At 40.3% G+C, this 23,215-nt stretch overlaps 3 protein-coding genes across 4 annotated transcripts; 2 read left to right on the top strand and 1 right to left on the bottom strand.

Moving 5' to 3' along the window:
- Positions 1 to 4,786: 4,786 nt before the first annotated feature.
- Positions 4,787 to 7,433, bottom strand: LOC112288765 (serine/arginine-rich splicing factor RSZ21). Of its 2 annotated transcripts, none has more exons than XM_024533305.3 (6): positions 7,156 to 7,433; positions 6,378 to 6,466; positions 5,836 to 6,061; positions 5,615 to 5,659; positions 5,227 to 5,409; positions 4,787 to 5,104 (listed from the first exon to the last, which is right to left on the bottom strand). In XM_024533305.3, exons 1-6 carry the CDS (start codon positions 7,242 to 7,244, stop codon positions 5,053 to 5,055), a joined length of 684 nt encoding a protein of 227 aa, XP_024389073.1. In that variant the 5' UTR covers positions 7,245 to 7,433; the 3' UTR covers positions 4,787 to 5,052. The 2 variants fall into 2 exon arrangements, with proteins under 2 accessions (XP_024389073.1, XP_024389072.1); XM_024533304.3 differs by lacking the exon at positions 6,378 to 6,466 and adding an exon at positions 6,230 to 6,318.
- Positions 7,434 to 9,646: 2,213 nt separating this feature from the next.
- Positions 9,647 to 15,852, top strand: LOC112288793 (uncharacterized). The gene is made up of 13 exons (XM_024533360.3): positions 9,647 to 10,596; positions 10,758 to 10,857; positions 11,832 to 11,888; positions 12,505 to 12,560; positions 12,705 to 12,939; positions 13,203 to 13,289; positions 13,531 to 13,605; positions 13,743 to 13,826; positions 13,952 to 14,016; positions 14,269 to 14,533; positions 14,774 to 14,862; positions 15,143 to 15,257; positions 15,401 to 15,852. Exons 1-13 carry the CDS (start codon positions 9,938 to 9,940, stop codon positions 15,440 to 15,442), a joined length of 1,929 nt encoding a protein of 642 aa, XP_024389128.1. The 5' UTR covers positions 9,647 to 9,937; the 3' UTR covers positions 15,443 to 15,852.
- Positions 15,853 to 17,587: 1,735 nt separating this feature from the next.
- On the top strand, positions 17,588 to 22,790 carry LOC112288695 (importin subunit beta-1). Its single transcript, XM_024533166.3, has 5 exons — positions 17,588 to 17,877; positions 18,640 to 20,442; positions 20,864 to 21,100; positions 21,224 to 21,645; positions 21,953 to 22,790. The coding sequence occupies exons 2-5, from the start codon at positions 18,673 to 18,675 to the stop codon at positions 22,149 to 22,151; spliced, it is 2,628 nt and encodes an 875-aa protein (XP_024388934.1). The 5' UTR covers positions 17,588 to 17,877; positions 18,640 to 18,672; the 3' UTR covers positions 22,152 to 22,790.
- The last annotated feature ends 425 nt before the right edge of the window (positions 22,791 to 23,215 follow it).

Raw genomic sequence — 23,215 nt, 5'->3', positions numbered from 1 at the left:
GTTCATTGTAAACTTATAATTATCTTGAAACTATATCTAGGTCATTATATGTGTATATATATATATATATATATCTGACAGCACAACATCATCCATGCATTAACAAGATATCATTCCTCATTATATATGCCTTATATACAATGGTACAAAAAGATTTTTTTTATCAAATACAACTCTCACCTGGCTACCTATATAGTTCTCATTCTCAATCATCATTGCTAGTATCATCCAATAGTGCAAGTTTTTGCACTCTAGTGTTATTTGTTAGATATTGCACACTTACTAAAAAGACTCTACAAAGAAGGCATGTACAGACATTGAGAGCACCAATCTAGTTACAACCTCCACATTTTTTGTGTGTTGGATTATTCTTCTCATCTACTAATTTGAATCCAAAAGAATTTTTACACATTGAACTTTCAAAGGATTATCTTAGAATGTACATCTATGCCAAATTAAAGATTTTTTCTACCACATTAGAATCTAGTATAACAATTACTTATTTCAAATTAACTTATTGGTAAAGAAGCACGTTCTTTTGTCTTTTCTAATGTTATTGAAAAGCTCTTATAAATTTAAATTTATTATTTTTAGTAGACTTTCTTTGATAGAATTGAATAGAATAAGAATAAATTTGGATAACCACCAATACTAATAAAAATCTATTGCCTCAACTTCTCTTTCTCCTATTAATTTGATTAAAGGCATGGCACAAGATATGTTGATTTGTTTTAATAATATATTTATGCAATAATTCATATTGTCAAAGGATTATGATTTATGGTTTTCCTTGAGTATCTTTAAAAATATTTTCATAATAAAAATCTTACAATCTAATAAAAAATGTATAACAAAGAAGAAGCTATGACCATACATGATTTAATACAAAATAATACATTCTTAATAAAACCTCATTCCAAAGCGGATTCATTTTTTGTTAGGTTAAGATGTGTGATTTTTGTCTTGAAATTTCTTAGGTAGTAGCACATTTTTATTAAGAATTTATAAGTTATGGTTTCTCATATATTGCAAGAAGATTCTTTGTTAAAACTATTATCCATGTTTATGTTCTTGCATGCCTTTTTATATTGCAAGATGTTGTAATATAATCCAAATAAAGAATGTTCTTGATTCAAACCTCCACAAATATTTTAGTAATGGTGTCAATAGATGTATATTTTTTCCTTGATGTGATCTAGCACATTGCATGCTACATCTTCATAAACTTGTCAAATTGTCTATTTGATATAATTATAGATTTGACATTTGCAAGGACCTTCTTTTGCATATATTAAATCTAAAGTAACACTTTGTAATTCATCACCACTCATAAAGCAATAAAACTTTGAGAATGACTAATTATAGAAAAAAAATCATATCCTAAGCAATAGCATTTCATATATGTCCAATACAACAATAATCAAAAGTAAGTAATAATGTACTAAACACAATTAGAACATCACCATTTTTAAATTGAAAAAATTATTTGTTTATCTTATAAGTTTAATTTGAAAGATTAATAGAGTTTGATGAATATTCTTTGGCAATTCCTCTAATATTTTTTAGAATAAAGAAGAATTGGATAAGCTTGTCAATTTCATTAATTCTATTGTCATGCTTTATTTCTTTCTCAATGAAAATGTGCACCAAAGCTTTGATTGACTGCCTACCTCAAAAAGTTTTCACTTTTAATTAGTGCCTTTGGTTGTAGATAACTTGATACATTGCTAAGCAACTAGTGAAGTAGAAGATTTTTGCAATGATCTTCAGAGAAGCATTGGCTTCAACAATGTAGTTGTCATATGCTTTTAGTTGCCACAATTTTCTCATCTAAATTGTGTTAATTGCAAGCATTCACAATGTTGATATCACAATCATGATTTGTTTTTCAATTTCTCCAAAAGACTACTTGAAAGAGACAATCTATTCTTGCACTAATTGTATTGTTCAATTGTTATTCTTTTATTGCAAGCATTCTATTAAGCATGCAAACAAAGTCCATCCTTTTTAATTTTCTATCAAGACAATTATGCTTCTTCGCAAATCATTTCTTCCAAACCATGTACCATTTTCACTTTTGCAAAGTCTTTGACTACCTTTTGAACTTCTTCAAAGGTCATATAAGAAGTAAGAGGTAGAGCTTCTAGCAATATCATGTTTCAAGAATGTACAAACTCTATCTAACATCCTTCAAGCAAATTGATAGTAAGAAATTAGAAATCCATTTTCATTGTCTTCAACTCCATCAAATAAAGACAACAAGAAACTACAAATACCAACTTATTAGTTAACCCAAAGTATGTATCAAATCTTTGACTTGGCACAAATCTACAATTGTAGACAATCCTTTGGAAGTGAAACTCTTTTTAGATTTGAATGGGTAGGTGGTGACAACTTGAAGTACAAAAATTGTTGAGATTGTAACCAATGGATGATATTGATATACAAAATCTAGTGCAAATTAAATATAATCAATCATAAATTGTAACTTAGAAGAATTGTCTACCAAATTACATTAAAGACATACATGCATGTTATGTATAAATATAATCGATAAGACTCAATTAATTTAAAATAATCACAAATAGAAGAATGACATTAATGTAATCTTTATCAAGTCATATTATAACAATTTGCTAGAATAATAATACTTAAAGTGATCAATGACTTTACAATTATGTTATAATTACTATTAATAAAATTACATTCAAATCCAATTTTAATTAAGAAGTTTGGTGAATATTAGGAACCAAGATACTATAACTACTTGCTATTAATTATCATAAAAAAATGTACTTTGTTCAAATGGTTATAACATTTAAAGCACAAATAACAAAACTACATTCTAAAATCATAGAGATATGGATAAATAAGTTTTAAGTTTTGTAGTAGAAAGCAACATTATAAAAATTAAAATCAAGAGTACAAAAAAATTGATTTGAACAGCTTTTATTGTAAATCAACTTAATTATTTATAAAAATTTGGAAAATTTAAAACACTTTTCTTTTAAAAATAAAGAATCTTAATTTCTTAAGTAATAAACTATAAATTATTGAATTTGATTTTTTATTACACTTATTAAGTAAAGAACTTATATAAAAGACATAATTATAGATTTTTAAATTAGATTATTAAATAACTGCTTAACTTGATGTATTTATTTGAATTAAGATGATCTAGAAATTAATTATATAAATTCATATGTATACTAAAAATGTTAAATAATTTGTAAAGAATATATCAAGATTAATTGTTGCATATATTTCTAGTGTTTATACATGAGATTTTTAAAAATGGTCAAACATGATTTTATTGAAAAGTATTGTGCAAGGATGTTTAAAAGAGCTTCCTAATTTGTTTTTGTTCAAGTCCAATTACTAGAATATTTATTTTACATATTACAGCTAAATTCATAAAAACATATCTAATAAGCAATCTACGGATATAAATCAACTTCAAGTTTATGGACATAGGCAATCTCATATTGATTACAGTTTGAAAACCGTCAATTTTAGCACTTACGTCAGGTCCATCACCCACGTCAATAGCACAATCACAACACAGTTATCAAATCTCACGGTCATATCCTCGATAGATGGTGACACAAAAATAAGTGCACCCTGACACATCGAAGACCTACAACCTACACTTAGTAGAATTGATCCGCTTACAAGTTCCTCCGCAGAAAGAATAAAAATACTGAGAAGATGAGGGATATGGCTCCAGAAAACTTGATAGTTTTAGTGTGTTCAATATGGTCATGGTGGCTTTAATATTCCCAAAGTCAATGATAATTATAAATGAACGATTAGATTTATATTTTATTACGAATGAGATAATGCAACCTAAAGCACAGGATATGCTCCGCTAAGGAACTTGTCACTAACACATCAGTCATAACATAATGGATTGGGTAGAGCTAAAAATAAGGGAAGGTCCAAAGACAGTTCTTCGAAAACAGCAGATCTCCATTTGAACTGCAAAAAAGTAGCTAAACGTAGAGGATGCAGATGCAGATCAGTTCGTGATAACAGGCTTCAAATATCCTTCATATACACGTTTCCTGCCGTGTTTAGTCCACGTAAGAGCTTTGAGAAGAACTCTTCGTCCAGACCTATTAGTGCAGGTTTAATACATTATTAAATAACGAAACTTCGTCAGCCACAATATAGTGAGTTGAAGTAAAGACGAAGGTGAGAGGTCCAGAAGAGAAAGACGATCCATATGACCCTTACCACAGCTTAATGCTCAGATAACACAAGCTTCATTGTTAAATATTATACGTGAAACAAAACAACTTACTTGAACTGAGAAGCGAGCTGGTGATCTTAAGAAGCCACATGTTATGCAGATTTCAACAACCTTCCCAGAAGCCAGAAGCACCGACATTGCCGGATGAGCCGAGCAAACATGCGATGAAAACGATGCAGGCAAATGACACCCAAAAGACTGAGGGAAACTCTGAAGTATATCGCAGAAGCCAGGAGGAAGAGCAGAGCAGAGCAGAGCAGAGCAGAACATGCAGTATATCGTGGAAGCCAGGAGGAAGAGCAGAGCAGAATAATGTCGTGCCCTGCCGTTTCAGGCAACCACACCTCACAAAACACCAACGAATGGCACAATGCCATGGTAAGTTTATAATCCTCATGACGGGACAAAACAATTGATTTCAGACATCCACCGCAAAATATTTACGAATGTTACAGCATCTTCAATCATACGAGAACAATGTTCCATCCGTTGACAATATCAATAAAAACAACAACCAATAGAAAAGAACACAGGTCGGTGGTAGCTGAAGCTTCGGCACAGGATTGTTCTACTGAAGCAGTCAGCAAAATTTGAAGGAGAGGTCCAAAGCTTTCACATGTCTAGTATCGCGAGCTCATGACAACTCAAAAATTAGTACCAAGCCCACCTCAGCATGCGCTCTAGGACCTGCGAGGGCGTGAAAGTGCAGACAGCAGATGCAGAAAAGACTGTTTCCTGACAGACTAACTCCAGAACTTCAAGGGAGCATAAATTGCATCAAAAACTTCAGAAAAGTATCTTCAAGGACTTCTGCTCCTGCTCCTACGGCGATCCCGAGCTGCTATTGGGCTCCTACAAATGAGGGCGATTACACATAGTTAGGCTTCAAAATCACAAGAGACAGTAACCACCAATGTGTGTAAAACCATTTAACGCCATAAAAGTAGAGGAAAGGCACAGCCAGTAGCACATACCCATTAACAACTGGGGACCCACGACGGTCCCGTCTAGGTGACGCAGCATACCCATTGCCTACTGGGGAACCGCGGCGATCACGTCTGGGTGGTGGCGAACGGCTAGGGCTTCGGCCGCGGCGGGCAACAGGCGAAACACTTCTAAGGCGTGGCGAAGATTTGCTCCTTCCTCGAGCTGGTGGACTGCGAATAATAGAGTCGACAAAAATCAGAAAATCATAGCATAAAACAATCATGATACGAAACCAACCGCGGAGGAAGTCGGAAGAATCTCATTGGACGACTTGGAATCAAGTAGGCGGAGCTGGAGGATGATCGACACCAGATAAACGTAGACTTCGAACCAAGATAAAGTCATCAGAGTAATCAAATCATACGCTAGACGTACCTTCGAGCGCCGTAACCATAGCTTGGACTGCGTCGATATCGTGGGCTGGTAGAGATTTTAGACCATGGTGCACCATTAGATTCAAGGGAAAGGAGAGTATAAAGAAGAGATTGAAAAAATAGTAGCATAAAAAATCAGAAACTACTTGAACACCAAAATACAAAGTGCGTTCTCCGTTCACTGTAATATTTTCCTCGCACATATTTGGAAAGAAGAGGTACCTTCGGGCACCATAACTTGGGCTGCGACGATATCTTGGGCTAGCACGAGGGCTCTTACCACGGCCTCCAGTACCCAAACCTCCAGCCCCAATACGAAGACGACACTCTCGTGCAAAATGACCAGGCTCTCCACATTCATAACATTTCATATCATCTCCTCCACGACCGCGGGGCCCACCGCCTCCGCCTGAGCTCCGAGAAAGCTCAACTCGCCAACCATTCTTACCTACATGACGATGTACACAAGACAAAATCACAACCCCCATGAAAGTAACCGATTACGGTCTCCAAAATACCGCCTTTACTGCGAAAATCCAGCCAGACTGCTTGACGCCCTGTGCCTGCCAAGACACCTATACTCCTCTACGGGACCTCTATCTGGCTGCACGCTTACCGTCCAGAGCCCGAATTGCATCCCGAGCATCTCGTATGTCATCGAACTCCACAAAAGCAAACCCCGCCGGTTTCCGGGCTACCCAAACACTGTGTCACCAGATACATACAGTACATCAAAACCATGACAAGGCAAAACGTGAACATACCATTCAAGGCACGAATGGCATCATCTGCATCTCTTCGATCTTCAAATTCGATAAAAGCAAAGCCCGGCGGTTTGCGGCCAACCCACACACTGAAATCCATGGGTCAGACAGGAATGGCTTTCAGCAGCAGATTTTCAAGACAAAAGGAGGACAGTCCTTGCATGAGAGACGAATCACTGGGACAGAACTGTGAAATCTTATGTACAACTTGTAGACGATTCCTTCCTGACAAGTTAGACAAGTTGTACTCATCTCCATCAGTCTTTGAGATGTGGACCCTAGTTCCAATAGCCTTCATGGGAGTATTCGGGCAACAGATCAGTAGAGCTTTCAGAAATGCTTCTTCCATGCGAGTTTCTAAAACTGACGATTATTATTTCTCTAACAAGGCTTTTAAAGGAGGAACAAGTGTATACCACAAAAAAATGATAGGTTTAAGATAAGAAAAGTGGGGATCTTAGCCAAGAAACCATCCTACTGTCCGAAAAAAAAGATTAATCAAAGCGTCATCAAACCAAAAACTAAGCACATAGACCTCCACAAAAATAGCCCGCAGCCGCGTCGAGCAAATAAACCATACCTAGCACGCAGGCATAACTTACTTTCCGTAATAAATCTTGGCTAGGAAAAGCACAACACCTATCTCCAACCAAACCCTCATGACACAATTCCTTCAAGCAATTTAAGAACAAAAAACAGGTAGAACATTTCATACTCAACAAAAGTGAGTAAATAAGTAGATAAGATGAGATGAGATGAGATAAGCACAATAACAAACCTGCGTAGCACACCGTAAACTCGAAACTCATCCTCCAGCTCCCTCTCGGTAGCCCGCGGGTCCAAGTTACCGACGTACACACGAGACATGATGCACGAATCGGCAAAACGGAGGAGCCCTCCCTGCACAACAGCTAAACCTGACGAGAGACTCCAAGAAAAGGAGAAGAATAAGCTCAAGGCGTCGAAGCCGACTCCAAGACAAGACCTCCAAAGCCGACGACGACGAAACAAGAAAGGACAGATGCGTGCGGGGTAGGGAAGCCGAAAAGGATGAGAAGAGGGAGGAAGAGGGAGGGAGAGGGAGGGAGGCGCAAAAAGGGGGGGGTTGAGGGAGAGAAGGACGGAAGGAAGGAGGGAAGGAGAGCAGGAAGAAGAAGAAGAATAAGGAGAAGAGGAGGAAGTGAAGAAGAAGATAAAGAAAAAGAAAAAAGAAAAAGAAAGGAAGGGAGAAAAAGTAGAACAAGCATGCAAGTGGGGAAAAGGGGGGCAAAGAGCGTCTTGGAGGTGGCATAGAATTAACATCCTCTGTTTTTTATTCATTTTTTTATTATTATCATTATTCTAATAATAGTGCGCGGAAAACACCCTCTCTCTCCTCGCCCTCCCAACCCTAACATCATCCCCACTCCTCTCCCGAGCCTCTCTCTCTGTGTCTCTGTCTCTGTGTATGTCTCCGTCCGTCACACCTTCTTCACTTGAACTGTGCCCTAAACCCACTCACTCACTCTCTCTCTGTTTGCACTTGTGCCCTATGCCCATGTCTACTATTCCTCTTCCTCTCACCTTGCCTGGTAGCCCCACCTTCACCTCTGTTTTCTTCTCATAGACAAGTTTATCACCCTCCAAAATATCTCACTATGGTTATACTGGATAACTTTAGTCTGTTAACATATATTATTTGTATTTTTATTATTATTATACGAAGCTCTTATCTATTTATATTAATGTGATTTTCTGTATTTTCAAATAACAATATTTTATTTAAATAAAAATTAGTTTGATATCTCGTAGTAATTTTATTAAGTCATGACACCAATCTTGATGATGCAATGGTTTTAGTTTACTTTGTAAGTTTTAATATTAGGAAGAAAAATGTCTTTTCAGAATCTAATATGCATATACACATTCAGAGAGAGGTGTTCAACGATTCCGATTATTTTCCAATCATATGAAATTTGCTAATCTTATCCAGCTTTTTTCAAGAAAAACACGTGCTTGTTCAACCAGTTTTTAATTCGACCATTAGTGAGGATAAGTTTTCCATATTTGATGGATCCCATTCGCTTAAAATAAAATGTTGTTATGCTCTTAGTTATCTTAGAAAAATAATCACATAGTTTGAACGTTGAAACAATAATCATAATGTTTTTTATGAAGAATCGTAAGCCACAAATGGGATGCTACAAGTGCAATAGATCAAAAAGAAACAACTAAGACTGTAAGCGACAACCTTACTATTGACTTTCTGAATTACTGCTTGAATGAAGATGGTGCTCCTCCTAAAATTAAACTTAGTTGCAAACAGAATATCATAACAATGATTGTTTACAGTTGTGAGATAATTATTTGGTTTCAAGTCTTCATTGGATTTAAATATTTTTTAAAACTGTAGAAGTTGTTCTATCTTTCTGGGGTAGGTGTTTATTACTTCAAAATATTCATTTTTCTCTAAATCATTTAACCTGTGCAATGTAACACAACCTGTTATAGTGCGTGAAAAATAGATGAACCCTATAGTTTTTAACAAGGTGTATAAAATACGAATGTACAAGTCAATTAGTTCATTGCTCGATATCACATTTATTATTTTACATTTGGTGTATAATAGCAGTGACATATTCATTTGATTTTTTGAAATTCAATATGCTGGTGTTATGTACTTTGTGTAGTGTTTGAGAATGTAAAGTACCATTCTTCCCAAATGTTAATAAGAAACAAAGAATAAGTAGCTTTACATTCTCTAGAGTTGTGGTGCGTGTGTATGTGTGTAGCTTTACATGCATCACGGAGTCCCCTCCCTTCCCCTGTGAAGTATATGAAGGGGGGGGGGTGCCAACGGCCCCAAAAATGTTTGAAAATATGCCGCGCCAATGGAAGTTGGCCCTCGTCGGAAGGAAGGAAGGGCGCGGGGAGGAGGAAGAGGGTTGGGGCGCGTGGGACGATAGTGACTTCTAGATTGCGACGGACGCAGGAAGTAGATGGATGAGTAGTAGATGAATAGTCGGATTGGATGAATAGATAGGAGAGGGGGATTGGAACTGCCAACTCCCTTCCACGCCTCCTCCTTCGAGGGAAAGCGTGAGGCGACAGACAGCGTGATGCATCCCAAGCCAAGCCAAAGCAGGCAAACCCTTTCTCAGGAAAGCGAATAAAGAAAGAAAGAGAGAAAGGTAGAGAGAGAGGCGGAAAGAAAAAGAGGAGGGCGAGAGAGCTATGGAGCAGACAGAGAGAGAGGGAGAGTTAGTGGGAGAGGGGAAGGGAGGGTGGAAGGAAGGAAGGAAGGCAGAAGGGAGGGGGGGGGGTTCTCAGTGGGGATTCAAGGGCGACAACGCTTATGTGCCTCTCAAGACTCACTCTCTCTCTCCGCTTTCACGGATTGTGCGTCAGTCAGTCATCATCTTCCTCTCTCTTGGCCTCCTTGGCTTCGGCTTCGGCTCTGACTTCTAGGGTTTGGTTGCGGCCCGTCTGTCCCGTCTCTTGTTGTCGTTGCTGTGTGAATCACACCTCCTCCCCTGCTGCGCCCTCTTGCGCGCGGTGAATATAGGAGTGGCGGTGAAATCATGGAGTTCGATGAGTACGACTACCTGGAGAAGATGACGGAGGGCGGGGATGTCAAGGTGAACAACCATGAGGGGGGCAATGGGCACGATCGAGACGGTAGGGATCGACGAAAGTCTAGTTATAAGCGTCGCAGTGGCGATAACGATACGCACGACCACCAGAGCAAGCGTACTCGCGCAGAGGATGAGGAGCGTGAGCGCGGCGACCGAGTGGACAAGGACCGGGAGAAAGAGAGAGGCGTGGAGAAGTCGGAGCGCGATCGGTCGAGGAGTGCACGGGACGGCGGTCACGGCTCGCCTGGTCGGACGCGGGAACGAGGGTCTGAGAAAGAGAATGAGAAGGAACGGAGTAGCAGGAGCAGCAGGTCGGACAAGGGAAGAGACAAAAGCGACAGAGGTGATGGTGAGCGCGCGGAGAAGGAGTCCAGGCGTGAAGGCAGAGAGTCGAGTGTCAAGAAGTCTTCTGATAAGGGGAGGTCACGCGAGAAGGAGCGGGAAAGAGAGAAGGACAGGGAGAGAGACAGGTCTCGTGACCGGCATCGCAGCAGGGAAAAGGACCGCGAGAGGGAGCGTGAGAAGGAGCGAGAAAAGGAGCGGGAGAGGGAGAAGGAAAAGGAGAAGGAGAGGGAACGAGAGAAGGAGCGCGAAAGAGAGCACCGGTATTTTTATTTTTATTTTTGTTTAGTCACTATTGTCCTTCTCCTTTATCTGCTTAAGCATAGTATTTTGTATTTGTAGCGCCCCATGAGATTATTTCCCAAGAATGATTTCTGTCTGGATATGTGAAGGCTTCTAATATTCGTTTTTTCGAATTATACAGGAAACGGTCTAGGGAGCTCAAGGATCGCAAGGAAGAGATTGTGGCGAATGAACCTGAGGCTGACCCTGAGCGGGATCAAAGAACAGTTTTTGCATATCAGGTGGAGAAATTGAACATTTCAACTGCTTATGATTGCTTCAGCTCCTCATTTCCTACTTCAACATAGTTTTAGTGCTATTAGGGTTCTTTAATAGACCATGGTGTCGGCTCTGTGAAGCTCCTTCCTGGACAACGTATAGCCGAGTTGTTTTCCTACCTTAATGAATTTGCTGATTGAGTAGTTGTACACATCAACAGTTCGGCTCGTAGCATTATTTCATGAGCGACGTCTTTGTACGTAGATGGATGCCAGGGGAAGTAGTGTTTGTTTTGGCAACGAGTCGTTTGTACTCTAGTTACTTGCTCACAGAGCGATCGTAGTTAGGAGCACAAAATGGAAGAGAACAGTTTGAAGTATCTAATAGTGAAAGACACAACACATTTCTAGGTGTTAGTTTCCCCTTTTTAAGGCGAGCAGGTTGCCCTGAAACTGATGGTAGTGGATTATCCCCACATGTAAATGCAGGACTCGATCCTTGTGACTTTGGGAATAATTTGCGCCCGTGGTCACATTGAGTTGAACATAAGGGGTTCTTGCACTCTGGAGATTGTTAATTTAGGGGCACAGGAAAGAGACCGTGGGGGGATCTGGTCATGCAGGTTTATTCGATTGGTCAAATAATCTTAGCCCTGCTTCAGGCAGTGTAAGCTTCCGCTTCCTGTTGTATCTGCTCGAGGGCTTTTAGGAACCTTCATTGCTACACGCAGGTGCTATCTCAGCAGTTACCTGGAAGCTAACCTGTCCCCTCTTACTGGTCCGAGTTGCTAAAGTTCAACTCTGGCTTCCGTGAGTCCAAGAAGTCGCCATAATTGGCGGATATGTCTAGTAGAGTCCGGCATGTTTTATTCATAGACGCAATATCGTATGAAACATCGAAATATCCATCTACGTGGAGTCAAACGTTCATCCAGTGATATTCGCTTATCTTCCATGACCGTGGGCTGACTGGTGGCATCATCTTGTTTATGACGCAGATTTCATTGAAAGCGGATGAGCGGGATGTGTACGATTTTTTCTCTCGGGCTGGAAAGGTTAGGCCTGATCTCATGACATACCTTCTGGGCATGTAGACGTTATCATGTGAAGAGTTACAGGAACTTAAGTTTGTAAGCTCTGTGGTCATGCTGTAAGAGAGAGGCCTGTCAAAGCCCGAAGCTGTGCGCACAATTATAGTGTTGTGGTCTCTTTGGTAGATTACGTGTGTGCTTTAGAAATTTATATCTCATTTCATACCCTGCGCCACAAACTCTGACCTGGGTTTATATGGAGAACAAGGTTAAAGGTTCACTAGGATGCTGTTGCTGCCTGACTCTATAATCTTCTGTGGAACACAACGAGTTCATTGATTACACCATGAGTATGAATCAAACCCTCTGCTTCTTTGCAGTGCACATACCTGAGTTTGATTGCAATGAGGTCAGACTTGTGGCCTTCTTTGTGATTCTGGACCGGAGCTTGTGGTGAGCGCTAAACTGATTTACTTACGTAAGTAGCTTCTTTGGGGCACCTCAGCTATGCGAGGTTGAGAGGCATGAGGATGTCAGTGTAATGTCAAGATCCCATGGTTTGGATCCTTTCTACTCGCACTCTTTTCCACTTAAAGGTGTGACAGAATGTGCCAAGGTGCTAACAGTGTATGGATTCTAGGTGCGGGATGTCCGGCTTATCATGGACCGGAATTCGAGGCGCTCCAAAGGAGTTGGGTACGATTCATTCATATCATTCCTGTCGTCGACTTCCACTTTCGTGCTTTGTGATTACCCTTGTTCCGCGAGACCTTTATTTCCTATGTTCTTGGTTTTACTTGCATTAACTGACCAAGCCATCGCGGGGGTGCTTTGTTACAGGTATATTGAGTTCTATGATGCCATGTCAGTGCCAATGGCTATTGCTTTGTCAGGTCAATTATTATTGAATCAGCCGGTCATGGTAAAACCCTCTGAAGCTGAAAAGAATCTCGTACAATCTACAACTGCGGTTCCAGGAGTTACTGGTGGCTTCATCGGTCCTTACTCAGGAGGCGCTCGTCGTCTTTATGTCGGAAATCTTCACTTCAATATGACTGAGGATCAGCTTCGTCAGGTATCGTGGATATCTTCTGCTGACGTCACTACGTAGTTATTGTAATAATTGGAGTTTCATTCATTAGATTTTTTTTTGATATTGGGTATTTTAGGTTGCGGCTTTTATTGGCTCTTTAAATGGATGTCGGCACTCGTACATATGAATTGCACCAAGAAAATTACTCAGTAACATTTTGGAAATTCTGAAGTTGACATGATCAATACGTGTAATTGTGATATCCTTAAATCTGCGGATTTTCAATTATTACATGCCATTTTCAGGTTTTCGAGCCTTTTGGGCCAGTTGAACTCGTGCAGCTACCCTCTGATATTGAAACCGGACAGAGTAAAGGATATGGATTTGTGCAAGTAAGTGTTTCCATATTGTTCAATTCTTCATGCTAGTTATTGTTTCCAATTGCTGCTCAGTGTTTCTACACGTCGTGCCAATGTGTGGTTTTTGTCTTGTTGCTTGTTAGTCAAGTTATTTTCTTGGCATTCTGGTGCTTAAGTAGTTACGCTAATGAATAAAGTTATCATCTAATCTTTTCAAAATGATTTGAAGAACATAACAATTGATATGCATGTGATTGTTTGCGACGTAATTCAGTATGCAAGGTTGGAAGACGCTCGTGCAGCGCAACAGAATCTCAATGGACTGGAGCTTGCAGGACGTCCAATTAAGGTAATACTTTCCTCTTTGAAGAGTGTCACTTACGTTGTATTGATGTGGAGGTTCGTGCATGTTGTGTCATGTGCTTCAATTAATATGAAGCCAAAACTCTTATAGTTCGTTTTTATTTTTATTTTTATTTTTGTCAGGTATCAGCCGTCTCAGACCAGATTGGCATGGAAGACATGGGGGTTCATCCTGGCGAACTTGATGATGATGAAGGAGGTGGTCTGGTGAGTCTTCGATTAGTTTCGATGTTTGCATCTACTGTTTTTGGTTTTCATGACGCAACTTTTCATTTCTAAGCTTAATTTAGTGTTCTGATCTTTTTTTTTTCTGGATATAACGTTGGTTGTAGTCGTTGAATGCTCGTTCGAGAGCCCTTCTCATGCAGAAGCTGGATCGGAGCGGAAGTGGAACAAGGTAGTGCTTCACAGCGATTTTTTTCTCTAGAAATATTAATTTACTGTTGGGTTGCTAAAATTGTCTGATTACATCATGTTGGATAATATCCTATCTGTTTGTTGATTCTTCCGTACGGCTGCCTTACTACAACTGATTCCAACAATCAAATTTTGTGCTTTTTCATGTAGTGTTCCTTGCGCTCCTGTGGCTTTTACTGACAGTGGGTTTTTTTCCCCTGTTTTTTGTTTTGTTTTGTTTGGTGTTCATCAGCAATACTGGTGCTACCTTGCCTGCCGCCCCAGTGCCAGCACTTGGTCTTCTTGGAACAGCTGTGCCTACTGGTGTAACTCCTTTGGTGAGACCCCCTTTCTTCGTTCAGAACCCTCTGGTCCTAGCAGGAGCCGCTACTGGATTGGGGGCTGCTGCCCTTGGTACACCTGGCCTCGTGATGCCTCCGGTAGTTGGTGCAGTTGACGCAATTGGACAGCCAAGTGAATATCTGCTGCTCAAGAACATGTTTGACCCGAGTACTGAGGTCAGCCTTCTCTACTTTGTTTTTTCAAAAGAAATTTTATTCCCTAGTGCCGTAAGACACATAGATTCTTTAAACGAATTTTATTATCATGACTCTGGGATACTGTTTATGTTCTTATTTTGTTCTTTCATTGACATATGAACTCAATGTTCGCGGTCCCTTCTTGTTTAACTATTTTATTGAGTGAAAAGTTTGAATATCCCGTTTTCTTACGCTAACATAAATTTTGGACCTGTGCAGTCTGATCCGGAGTTCGACTTGGATATTAAGGAGGATGTACAAGACGAGTGCTCAAAGTTCGGTGCTGTCAAACATATCTTTGTTGATAAGTAAGCTAGCGTTTTTCTCCAGTTTATTTCCTTTCGAATCCTCCTCTTTAGCGGGACTAAGAAAATATTGTATCGAAGCTTATTTTCGTTATTTTTCTCAGAAATTTCTTTTGAGTTGTTCTAAAACGTCTGTGCGATTATCTCCTTTAGTTTCAATCGTTTCACAAGCATTTGCGATGTTGATCTTAAATTGTTAGACTGATTTTGTTTCATGTCAATGTTCGCTCATCTGGCATGCTTTTAGGATTGGTTGCTTAGTTTCCTTGATTGTCTTTTTCAGGAATAGTGCAGGTCATGTTTACCTGTGCTTTGAATCAACACCCGCGGCCATGGCAGCTCAACGGGCTTTGCATGGGCGTTGGTTTGCGGGTAAAATGATTACTGCAACGTACATGGTAAGTTCTGTCTCAGCTTCCAGACGTGTCACTTAAATGGCTTAGCTTGACACTTCTGCAATAGTTTACATTGGTAGCGTGGCAATCTGTTTTCAATTGCGTCATCAAGAGAGGTTTTTAACTTGAGAAACTCTTTGTTGCAGAGTGCGCTCGCATACCAAACGAAGTTTCCAGATTGCAGATAGATGAGCATCTGCTTACTCGATTTTGACTAGCTTTGGGGATGCTGAAACCACTCTCTCTTGCATTACATGTGTGGGATTCCGAGTTCTTTGCTGGTTCTGCGCCAGAAATGGGCCCGAATAGAAATGTATTTGATGTCTGTCGCCAACCTTTCAAATACACAAGTTTCACAGTTATTTTGATTATCGTGCTTGCACTTGTTTCTTGCTTAAGTTTTCCTTCCAATCTGATTAATTCTGGATCGCATAGGTCATGGGGATAAGGAATTTGGACAGTACGACGAGCTGCAGATTTTTTCGAAAATGTAATGCAAAAGAGAAGACTTCCAGCGAGAACTAAAACTGCTTTTTTCTGCATTGAGGATGCAGTGTAATTTCGGTGCATTATAGATGTATTTTTCCCCCCCTTTTAACTATTCGTAAGAATTGCATGGTTCCAAATGTGTTTACGTTTACTTTAAGTCACAAATGTGTTTCACTTCAAATTCTGATACTATCATGTCGTACATCTCATTCACAAACTTATTTCAACCTCCATTGGACTTTTCTTTGAGCACATGGCATTGATCAAAGATTATGGCAGTATTGGATAACTATGCATTTTATACTTGTATTAGTAAGTAATTATATATAGAAAATACTTGAAAAAGTACACACAAGAGAATAGGAAGGCCTGTTTCACTTGAAATCTCCTCATTGCCAAAACCATTAGTGAAACACGAAGTTATGGAGTCCTATGGCTGTTTGTATGGAAGTATTTCGACGTTATTGTAAACTTTTTAAAACAAAAGTTATTTCTTTATTTGAAAGTTTTAAAGAAAATCTGAATCCAATTATGCAGAATGCATCGAAATATATCTCGGACAACCAATATGAATCACATGTCACACTTGCACATGAGCTTGAATATATAAAACCTTCAATTAGAATGATATCAATTTTCATCAAATTCAAAGTCAGACTTTCTTTTTTTAGCTTGATACAAACTGATTTGTCTCAAAAAATTTAAATTTGGTGAGTAATAGATGCATAAGCTTTGATTAAATCTTAAAAAGTAACAAAAAAACTATATAGCACATTGATGTGATTCTCTCACAGTGACTTCTACTTAGCACCAATCTGCATATCCATGCAGAAATAGCTCTTCTCCAATTCCATTCTGTGTTTCACTTTTTGATTATTCCATTTTTTTTAATTATTTAATTGTTGGCTTATAAAATTAAAAGTTAAAAGTAGATCCTTAATTATGTCTAAGAACTCAGAATTGCTCTAGAACTCCATTGTTTTGACTATCCTTGATGGTGCCAATCTTTTATTTGGACCTAGTTCTTTGAATTAGTACAATATCCTTCTTGATTGTCCAATATCATAGAACCCAAAAGCCATACAATATAGGTGGAAAAGGTATCGTTTTTATATACAATTTTCATTTTAATATTTGTTTATAATGAATCAAGTAACTATCATGTTTGTTTGCTTGTCTATCTATTAATTTAAATGCCCGAAGGCACATATAGATATCATTGAAACAAGAATAAAAATGTCCAATAACAAAAATCAGCACACTTTGAACAAAAATATTAGTTATAGTTCTGAACATCTTTTTGAGAAGGATTGTTTGAATCATATCTGGTTGTATTTCTTCAAATATGTAATGACAAGAAAAATACATAGTAATTAAGGTTTGGGTTCAAGGGATCAGAATCTGGTGTAATTTGGTTATTAAACATGATTGGAATTTCTTAGAGAGCAAACCAAAATATAAAACAACTGGATGTAGTAGTTGGAAAGATTAGGTCGTGTTGTTTCGTCACAAACTTGAAGAATGCAGAAGCAGTAGCAGCAATATCAGGAGGAGAAGGAGGAGGAGTCATTATAACGGTGCCGTGTAAATCCAAAGTGGGTTGTAAGGAAAGGAAAAGCTAAGCAAAGTGTGGGCTGGGAAGGTCGGGAATGGAAAGAAAGGAAGGAGGATAAGGGAAGGTTGCACAAACGTAAAGATTTGATCGTTCGTTCGTTCGTTTGTGAACCCTTCGTTGGATTTGATCGTTCGTTCAATCGTCACACCAAGTCTTACTTTCTCTCCTTGGGGCACTTTCCGAATCCTTTCTTTAGTGTTGGCTTTTCCTTCTCTTCGTGTTTTCGTTCCTTTCGTTCTTTCTTTCCTTCTTTCTCTGTGAGTGAGAGAGTGAGTGTGTGTGTGTCTCTCGGACCCTAATTGCGTCCCCGCACTCTCGGCTGCTACAAAGCCTCGCTCCTGTTGTCGTCCTCCCCCCCACCCTCCCCTCCCCCCCTCTCCGCTCTCCCCTGCTCCCTCCATTCCTGCTGCTTCTTCTTCTTCTTCTTCCGCTTCCTCTTCTTCTTCTGCTGCTGCTGCTGCTGGCCTTGTTCCCTCCTCCGTCGATCGCATCGCATCGCCTAGCCTCGCTACGCCTCAGGTACTCACTCTATTGCATCGCATCGTATCGCTATGCTTTCCCTGCCCTTCTCTTCTTCTTCCTCTGCGTGTTGACTTTCTTTTACGTTCATACATTGCCATCGTCTTCCCTTCCCCTTCCGCATACACCTTTTTTTTTTTTTTTTTTTTTTTTTTTCTTCTTCCTCTTCTGACCCGCATCCCCCCCCTTTCATCTACAAGCTCTTGTCTTCGATCGCATTGCGTGTCTCTCTGGATGCGTGGATACTCCATGTTCGCATCCTTGTTTGCTTCGTATTGTATTGTATTGTATTGTATTGTATTTTTTTTTTTTTTTTTTTTTTTTTTTTTGTTTTGTTTTGTTTTGTTTTGTTTTTTTTTTTTCTTTTTTTTCTCCCTCTCTCACCCTGGCGCGGACTAGATCTGCAGCTCGCATGTTGTGTTTTTCTCTACTCTTGTGGTGAGGGATCGCGTTTGGCGGGTGAGATTTCGTTCTTTGTAGGATGTGGAGCGTGTTCGCATTGTTAACGTCTGATGCCTAGTGCTGGTCATCTCATTTAGTGAGTGCTGGCAAACGTATTTGATGAGTGGTTGTAAATTTTTAATTTGAGTGTCGTTATTTTTTTGGACAATGTTGCATCGACTACGTCTGTGTGTTTTTAACTTTGATTTTGATTTTTTTTCCCTTCTCTCTCTCTCTGAGGTGTTGCGGTCCTTTCTTATTGTCGTACAAACATGATTTTGCACGTGGTGATTTGGGACCACTGTGATATCACTTTTGCAGTGAAGGCAGGGAGATACTTCCAGCGGTGTAAAGATGGCGCTGGAGGTAACACAGATACTTTTAAACGCTCAGTCTCCTGATGGAACGGTCAGGAAGATTGCCGAGGATAACCTTAAGCAGTATCAAGAGCAGAATCTCTCTGCCTTTTTGGTATCTCTATCTCATGAACTTGCCAATGATGATAAGCCGCCTGAGAGTCGAAGGCTGGCTGGTTTGATCCTCAAAAACTCGCTGGATGCTAAGGAAAGTTCTCGGAAGCACGAACTCGTGACAAGATGGGTGGCCTTAGACTCTACTGTGAAGGCTCAAATCAAGCCTGCTCTTTCTCAAACTCTCTCCTCCATGGTGGCGGATGCTCGTCACACAGCTGCGCAAGTTATCGCTAAGATTGCTGCTATTGAACTGCCTCAGGGCGATTGGCCTGAGCTTGTGGGGTCACTTTTGGCCAACATGGGGGGCCCTCAAGTAGAGCAACCCTCACATCTGAAACAGGCAACACTAGAAGCTCTTGGCTATGTCTGCGAGGAGGTTTCTGCGGAGATCCTTGCTCAAGAGCAGGTGAATTCTATCCTGACTGCTGTGGTCCAGGGAATGAACTCATCCGAGACGAGTAACGACGTCCGACTTGCAGCCACTCACGCTCTGTACAATGCTCTTGACTTCGCGCAAACGAATTTCGAGAACGACATGGAACGTGACTACATCATGAGGATGGTTTGTGAGGCCACGCTCTCACCTGATGTTCGAGTTCGTCAGGCCGCATTTGAATGTTTAGTATCCATTGGATCTACGTACTATGACAAGCTCGCACCGTACATACAAGACATTTTCGCCATCACTTCTAAGGCAGTCAAGGAAGATGAGGAGCCGGTTGCACTTCAAGCCATCGAGTTTTGGAGCTCTATTTGTGACGAAGAAATTGAGATTCAGGAAGATTACAATGTTGATTTTTCTGGTGACTCGGAGGTGCCGTATTTCCAGTTCATCAAACAGGCATTGCCTGCTTTAGTCCCTATGTTGTTAGAAACTCTTACAAAACAAGAAGAGGACCAGGATTTGGATGAAGGGGCGTGGAACTTGTCCATGGCCGGTGGGACGTGTCTGGGTCTGGTCGCTCGTGCCGTCGGGGACGATATTGTGCCTCTGGTCATGCCCTTTGTAGAACAAAATGTCTCAAATCCATTGGATTGGAGATGTCGTGAGGCGGCCACATACGCTTTTGGTTCCATTCTTGAGGGTCCTTCTTTGGACAAGCTGACTCCTCTTGTAAATCTTGCGCTCAACTTCATGTTGAGTGCAATGAAAGATGTAAATAATCACGTCAAGGATACTACAGCATGGACGTTGGGAAGGATCTTTGAGTTCCTTCATGGACCTTCGCTTGAGCCTCCAGTTATCACCCCAACCAATCTGCCCTTGATCATTGCTGTGCTTCTCGAGAGCATCAATGATACACCTAACGTGGCTGAGAAGGTTTGTGGAGCAATTTATTTCCTGGCACAGGGTTATGAGGACGGTGGGCAGTCATCCACTCCTCTTTCTCCTTACTTCCCGAAAATCCTGGAAGCTTTGTTGGCTGCGACGGCGAGAGAGGACAGCGTAGACTCTCGGCTTCGAACTTGTGCATATGAGACTCTAAACGAAGTTGTGAGAATATCAACGGATGACACTGCCCCAATCGTTGTGCAGTTAGTGCCTGTGATTATGGAGAAACTCAATCAAACTTTGGAAATGGCCGTGCTTTCTTCTGACGATCGGGAGAAGCAGATTGAACTGCAGGCTCTTCTCTGTGGTGTTCTCCAGGTGAGCGAAAGGTTTTTGAACTCAGTTGCCGTGTCTCAGTTTTAGTTTATTTTGTTTTTGTTATCATTAAATTAAGTCTATTCCTCCTTTCGGCATACGTCGTCACTGCTTTGTGAATCCCTAAACCCGAAAACCTAAAACCTGGTCACTGCTTTGTGAATCCCTATAGTTTCTTATCAAATAAGTAGCGACTACTTACAGTTTTTCTCTTAGTCGTAGTAGAAGCCTTAGAGTCTTGGTTGGCAGAATCTTCCTCACATAGGTTAGATTGTGAACCTCACTGACATCAACTCCTTATTTTTTTATGCTTTCTTTTCTTTTCTGAGGGTTGGTTATCTTTTGAGCATGTGCGGTTTCTGCTTAATGTACGCGTAGTCCAGAGTTTTGAGTTCATGCCGAGATTTGGACTTCTTATGTGCAGGTCATCATTCAAAAGTTGGGTGCATCTGAGCTCACAAAGTACGGCGTCGTACAGTTTGCCGATCAGATGATGGGTCTGTTCCTCCGCGTCTTTGCTTGCCGAAGTGCCACAGTCCACGAGGAAGCTATGCTTGCAATCGGAGCTTTGGCATATGCAACGGGTGCTGAATTCGGAAAATACATGAGCGAATTTTACCGGTACTTGGAAATGGGTCTTCAAAACTTTGAAGAATATCAGGTACATGCATCTCCTGGCGCTAGCCATGGATACAGTTTCCTGGTCATCTGAAGTTTGGTGCACTCATCTGGAGTTTGAAAGGACATGAGAATTGAAGGAAAAAATCTCTTCGCTGTCTTGCAGGTGTGTGCTGTTACAGTTGGTGTGGTCGGGGATATCTGTCGCGCCTTGGACGAGAAGGTGCTCCCCTACTGTGATGGAATTATGACCCAGCTTCTGAAGGACTTATCAAGCAATCAGTTGCATCGCTCAGTGAAGCCACCCATTTTCTCATGCTTCGGGGATATCGCCCTGGCTATCGGGGAGCACTTTGAGAAATATTTGATTTACGCAATGCCCATGCTCCAAGGAGCTGCAGAGCTTTCTGCCCAACCTACAGCTGGTGATGATGAAATGACCGATTACAGTAACCAGCTACGCAGTGGTATTTTGGAGGCATACTCCGGTATTTTCCAAGGTTTCAAGTCAAACAAGGCGGACTTGATGGCACCTTATGCTGCGCATATTCTGCAATTTATTGAGAACGTTTATCAGGACAAAGACAGGTATGGGAAATACTAATTCAGAACGAACCGATTGTTTTTTTATTTTGCGTTTTGTTTCCCAGCTATTTGTTCAAGGTGTCTATTGTCAAGTGGTACAGTGGTTGGAGAAGCTGGTAACAATTGTGTCGTATAGCAGGTGTCCGTGGTTGAGTGCTCTGTATATCGTGATTGACGAAATGTGATCGGCATAGTAGTTGATATTTCTATGCCTTGGACGTCAGTTAAATCTGCTTGTATGACTTTTGTGTTTATTTTTATTGTTTCGCCTGTTGATCCTTTTCTAACTCATGTCCTTTGTTCATTGCAGGGATGATGTGGTGACGAAGGCTGCAATTGGAGTTATGGGTGATTTGGCTGATACGCTTGGAGCCAATGCTGCGGCTTTGTTTCAATGTACAGTATTCTATAAAGACTTCCTTGATGAATGCATTTCTTCAGATGACCAGCAGCTGAAAGAGACAGCTGAGTGGGCTCAGGGCACAATCACACGCATTCTATCTGGTTGATAGGAATGTTTCGGATTGGAGGTCGAATACATCCCAGTTGTTCCATATGTGATTGATTGAGAATTGTTGCACACATTTAGGAGATAGTGGAGGCATTTTGCGCGGTAGTCGATGATAGTATATTTGCGGGGGTTTCAATGTGTTAACGAACACAGACTCGGACTCTACGGGGTGGTTCGCGTCGTTTGAATCTCTTTTGGCCTGGGTACCTGTGCTCGTTTCGGAGAGGATATCCTTCATTGAAGCTAATGTTTAGAATGAAGAGGAGCTACCTTGTTCAAGTATCTAGTCTGGACAATGTCCAGCCAAAGTAGAAATCTTTGATTCTCAGTTGTAGCACAGGTGGAGGCAGGAGCAGTTCATTTGACTGTCTCCTTGAGGTTTGATTTGGAATTCATCGCATTGCTAATGCTAAGCATGTTCTGTACACGTAAATGCTTCTAGTGTTCGGGATGAACTTATTAGCATATTTGTGACATCCGAGACTTCCTGGGACTTAACGTGGAATATTTTGTAGCTAGGAACAGATGTCATATAAGCTGTACCTCTGAACAGGAATAGGTTCAAAGGATATGTGGCAGTTGTTTTTGTTCATACTGCGTCTTGCGTTTCAAGTAAAACCGAAGGTTTATTTATTTATTTTCCTCGTGTATGTTCTTCACTCCCGATCATCCGCACTATCATTTCTAATTCGAAGGTAATCAACTTGTTCAGGTGTATCTGGGTGGTTGTGATTGAGAAGAAGATAATATGTAAACACTGGTGTGTTACAATTTGATTTTTTATTCATTAAAAATTGAACAAAAGTGCAGGATGTTTTAATGAAGTGTTGTGATAAAAAATCAAAGGTCCTGTACTTTTTTGTTGTATCGACAATCAGATCTCTTCTGTCCTAACTTTTAAAATAAAGTTATTCCTTCAGATTAAGTAATTAGTTTATCATATGGAAGCGCAGGTACCTGGGTTTGGAATTAGGATTTTACATACCAAATGTTGCCAATGTCATGTCACCACATTTTTTGTAGATATTGCCACAATTCACCGCCCATTCAATATATATTTTT

The sequence above is a fragment of the Physcomitrium patens genome, chromosome 11, assembly GCF_059467195.1.
Source record: "Physcomitrium patens ecotype Gransden chromosome 11, ASM5946719v1, whole genome shotgun sequence".
NCBI classification, from domain to species: Eukaryota; Viridiplantae; Streptophyta; class Bryopsida; order Funariales; family Funariaceae; genus Physcomitrium; species Physcomitrium patens.
This window is presented reverse-complemented; position numbering and strand designations above follow the sequence as displayed.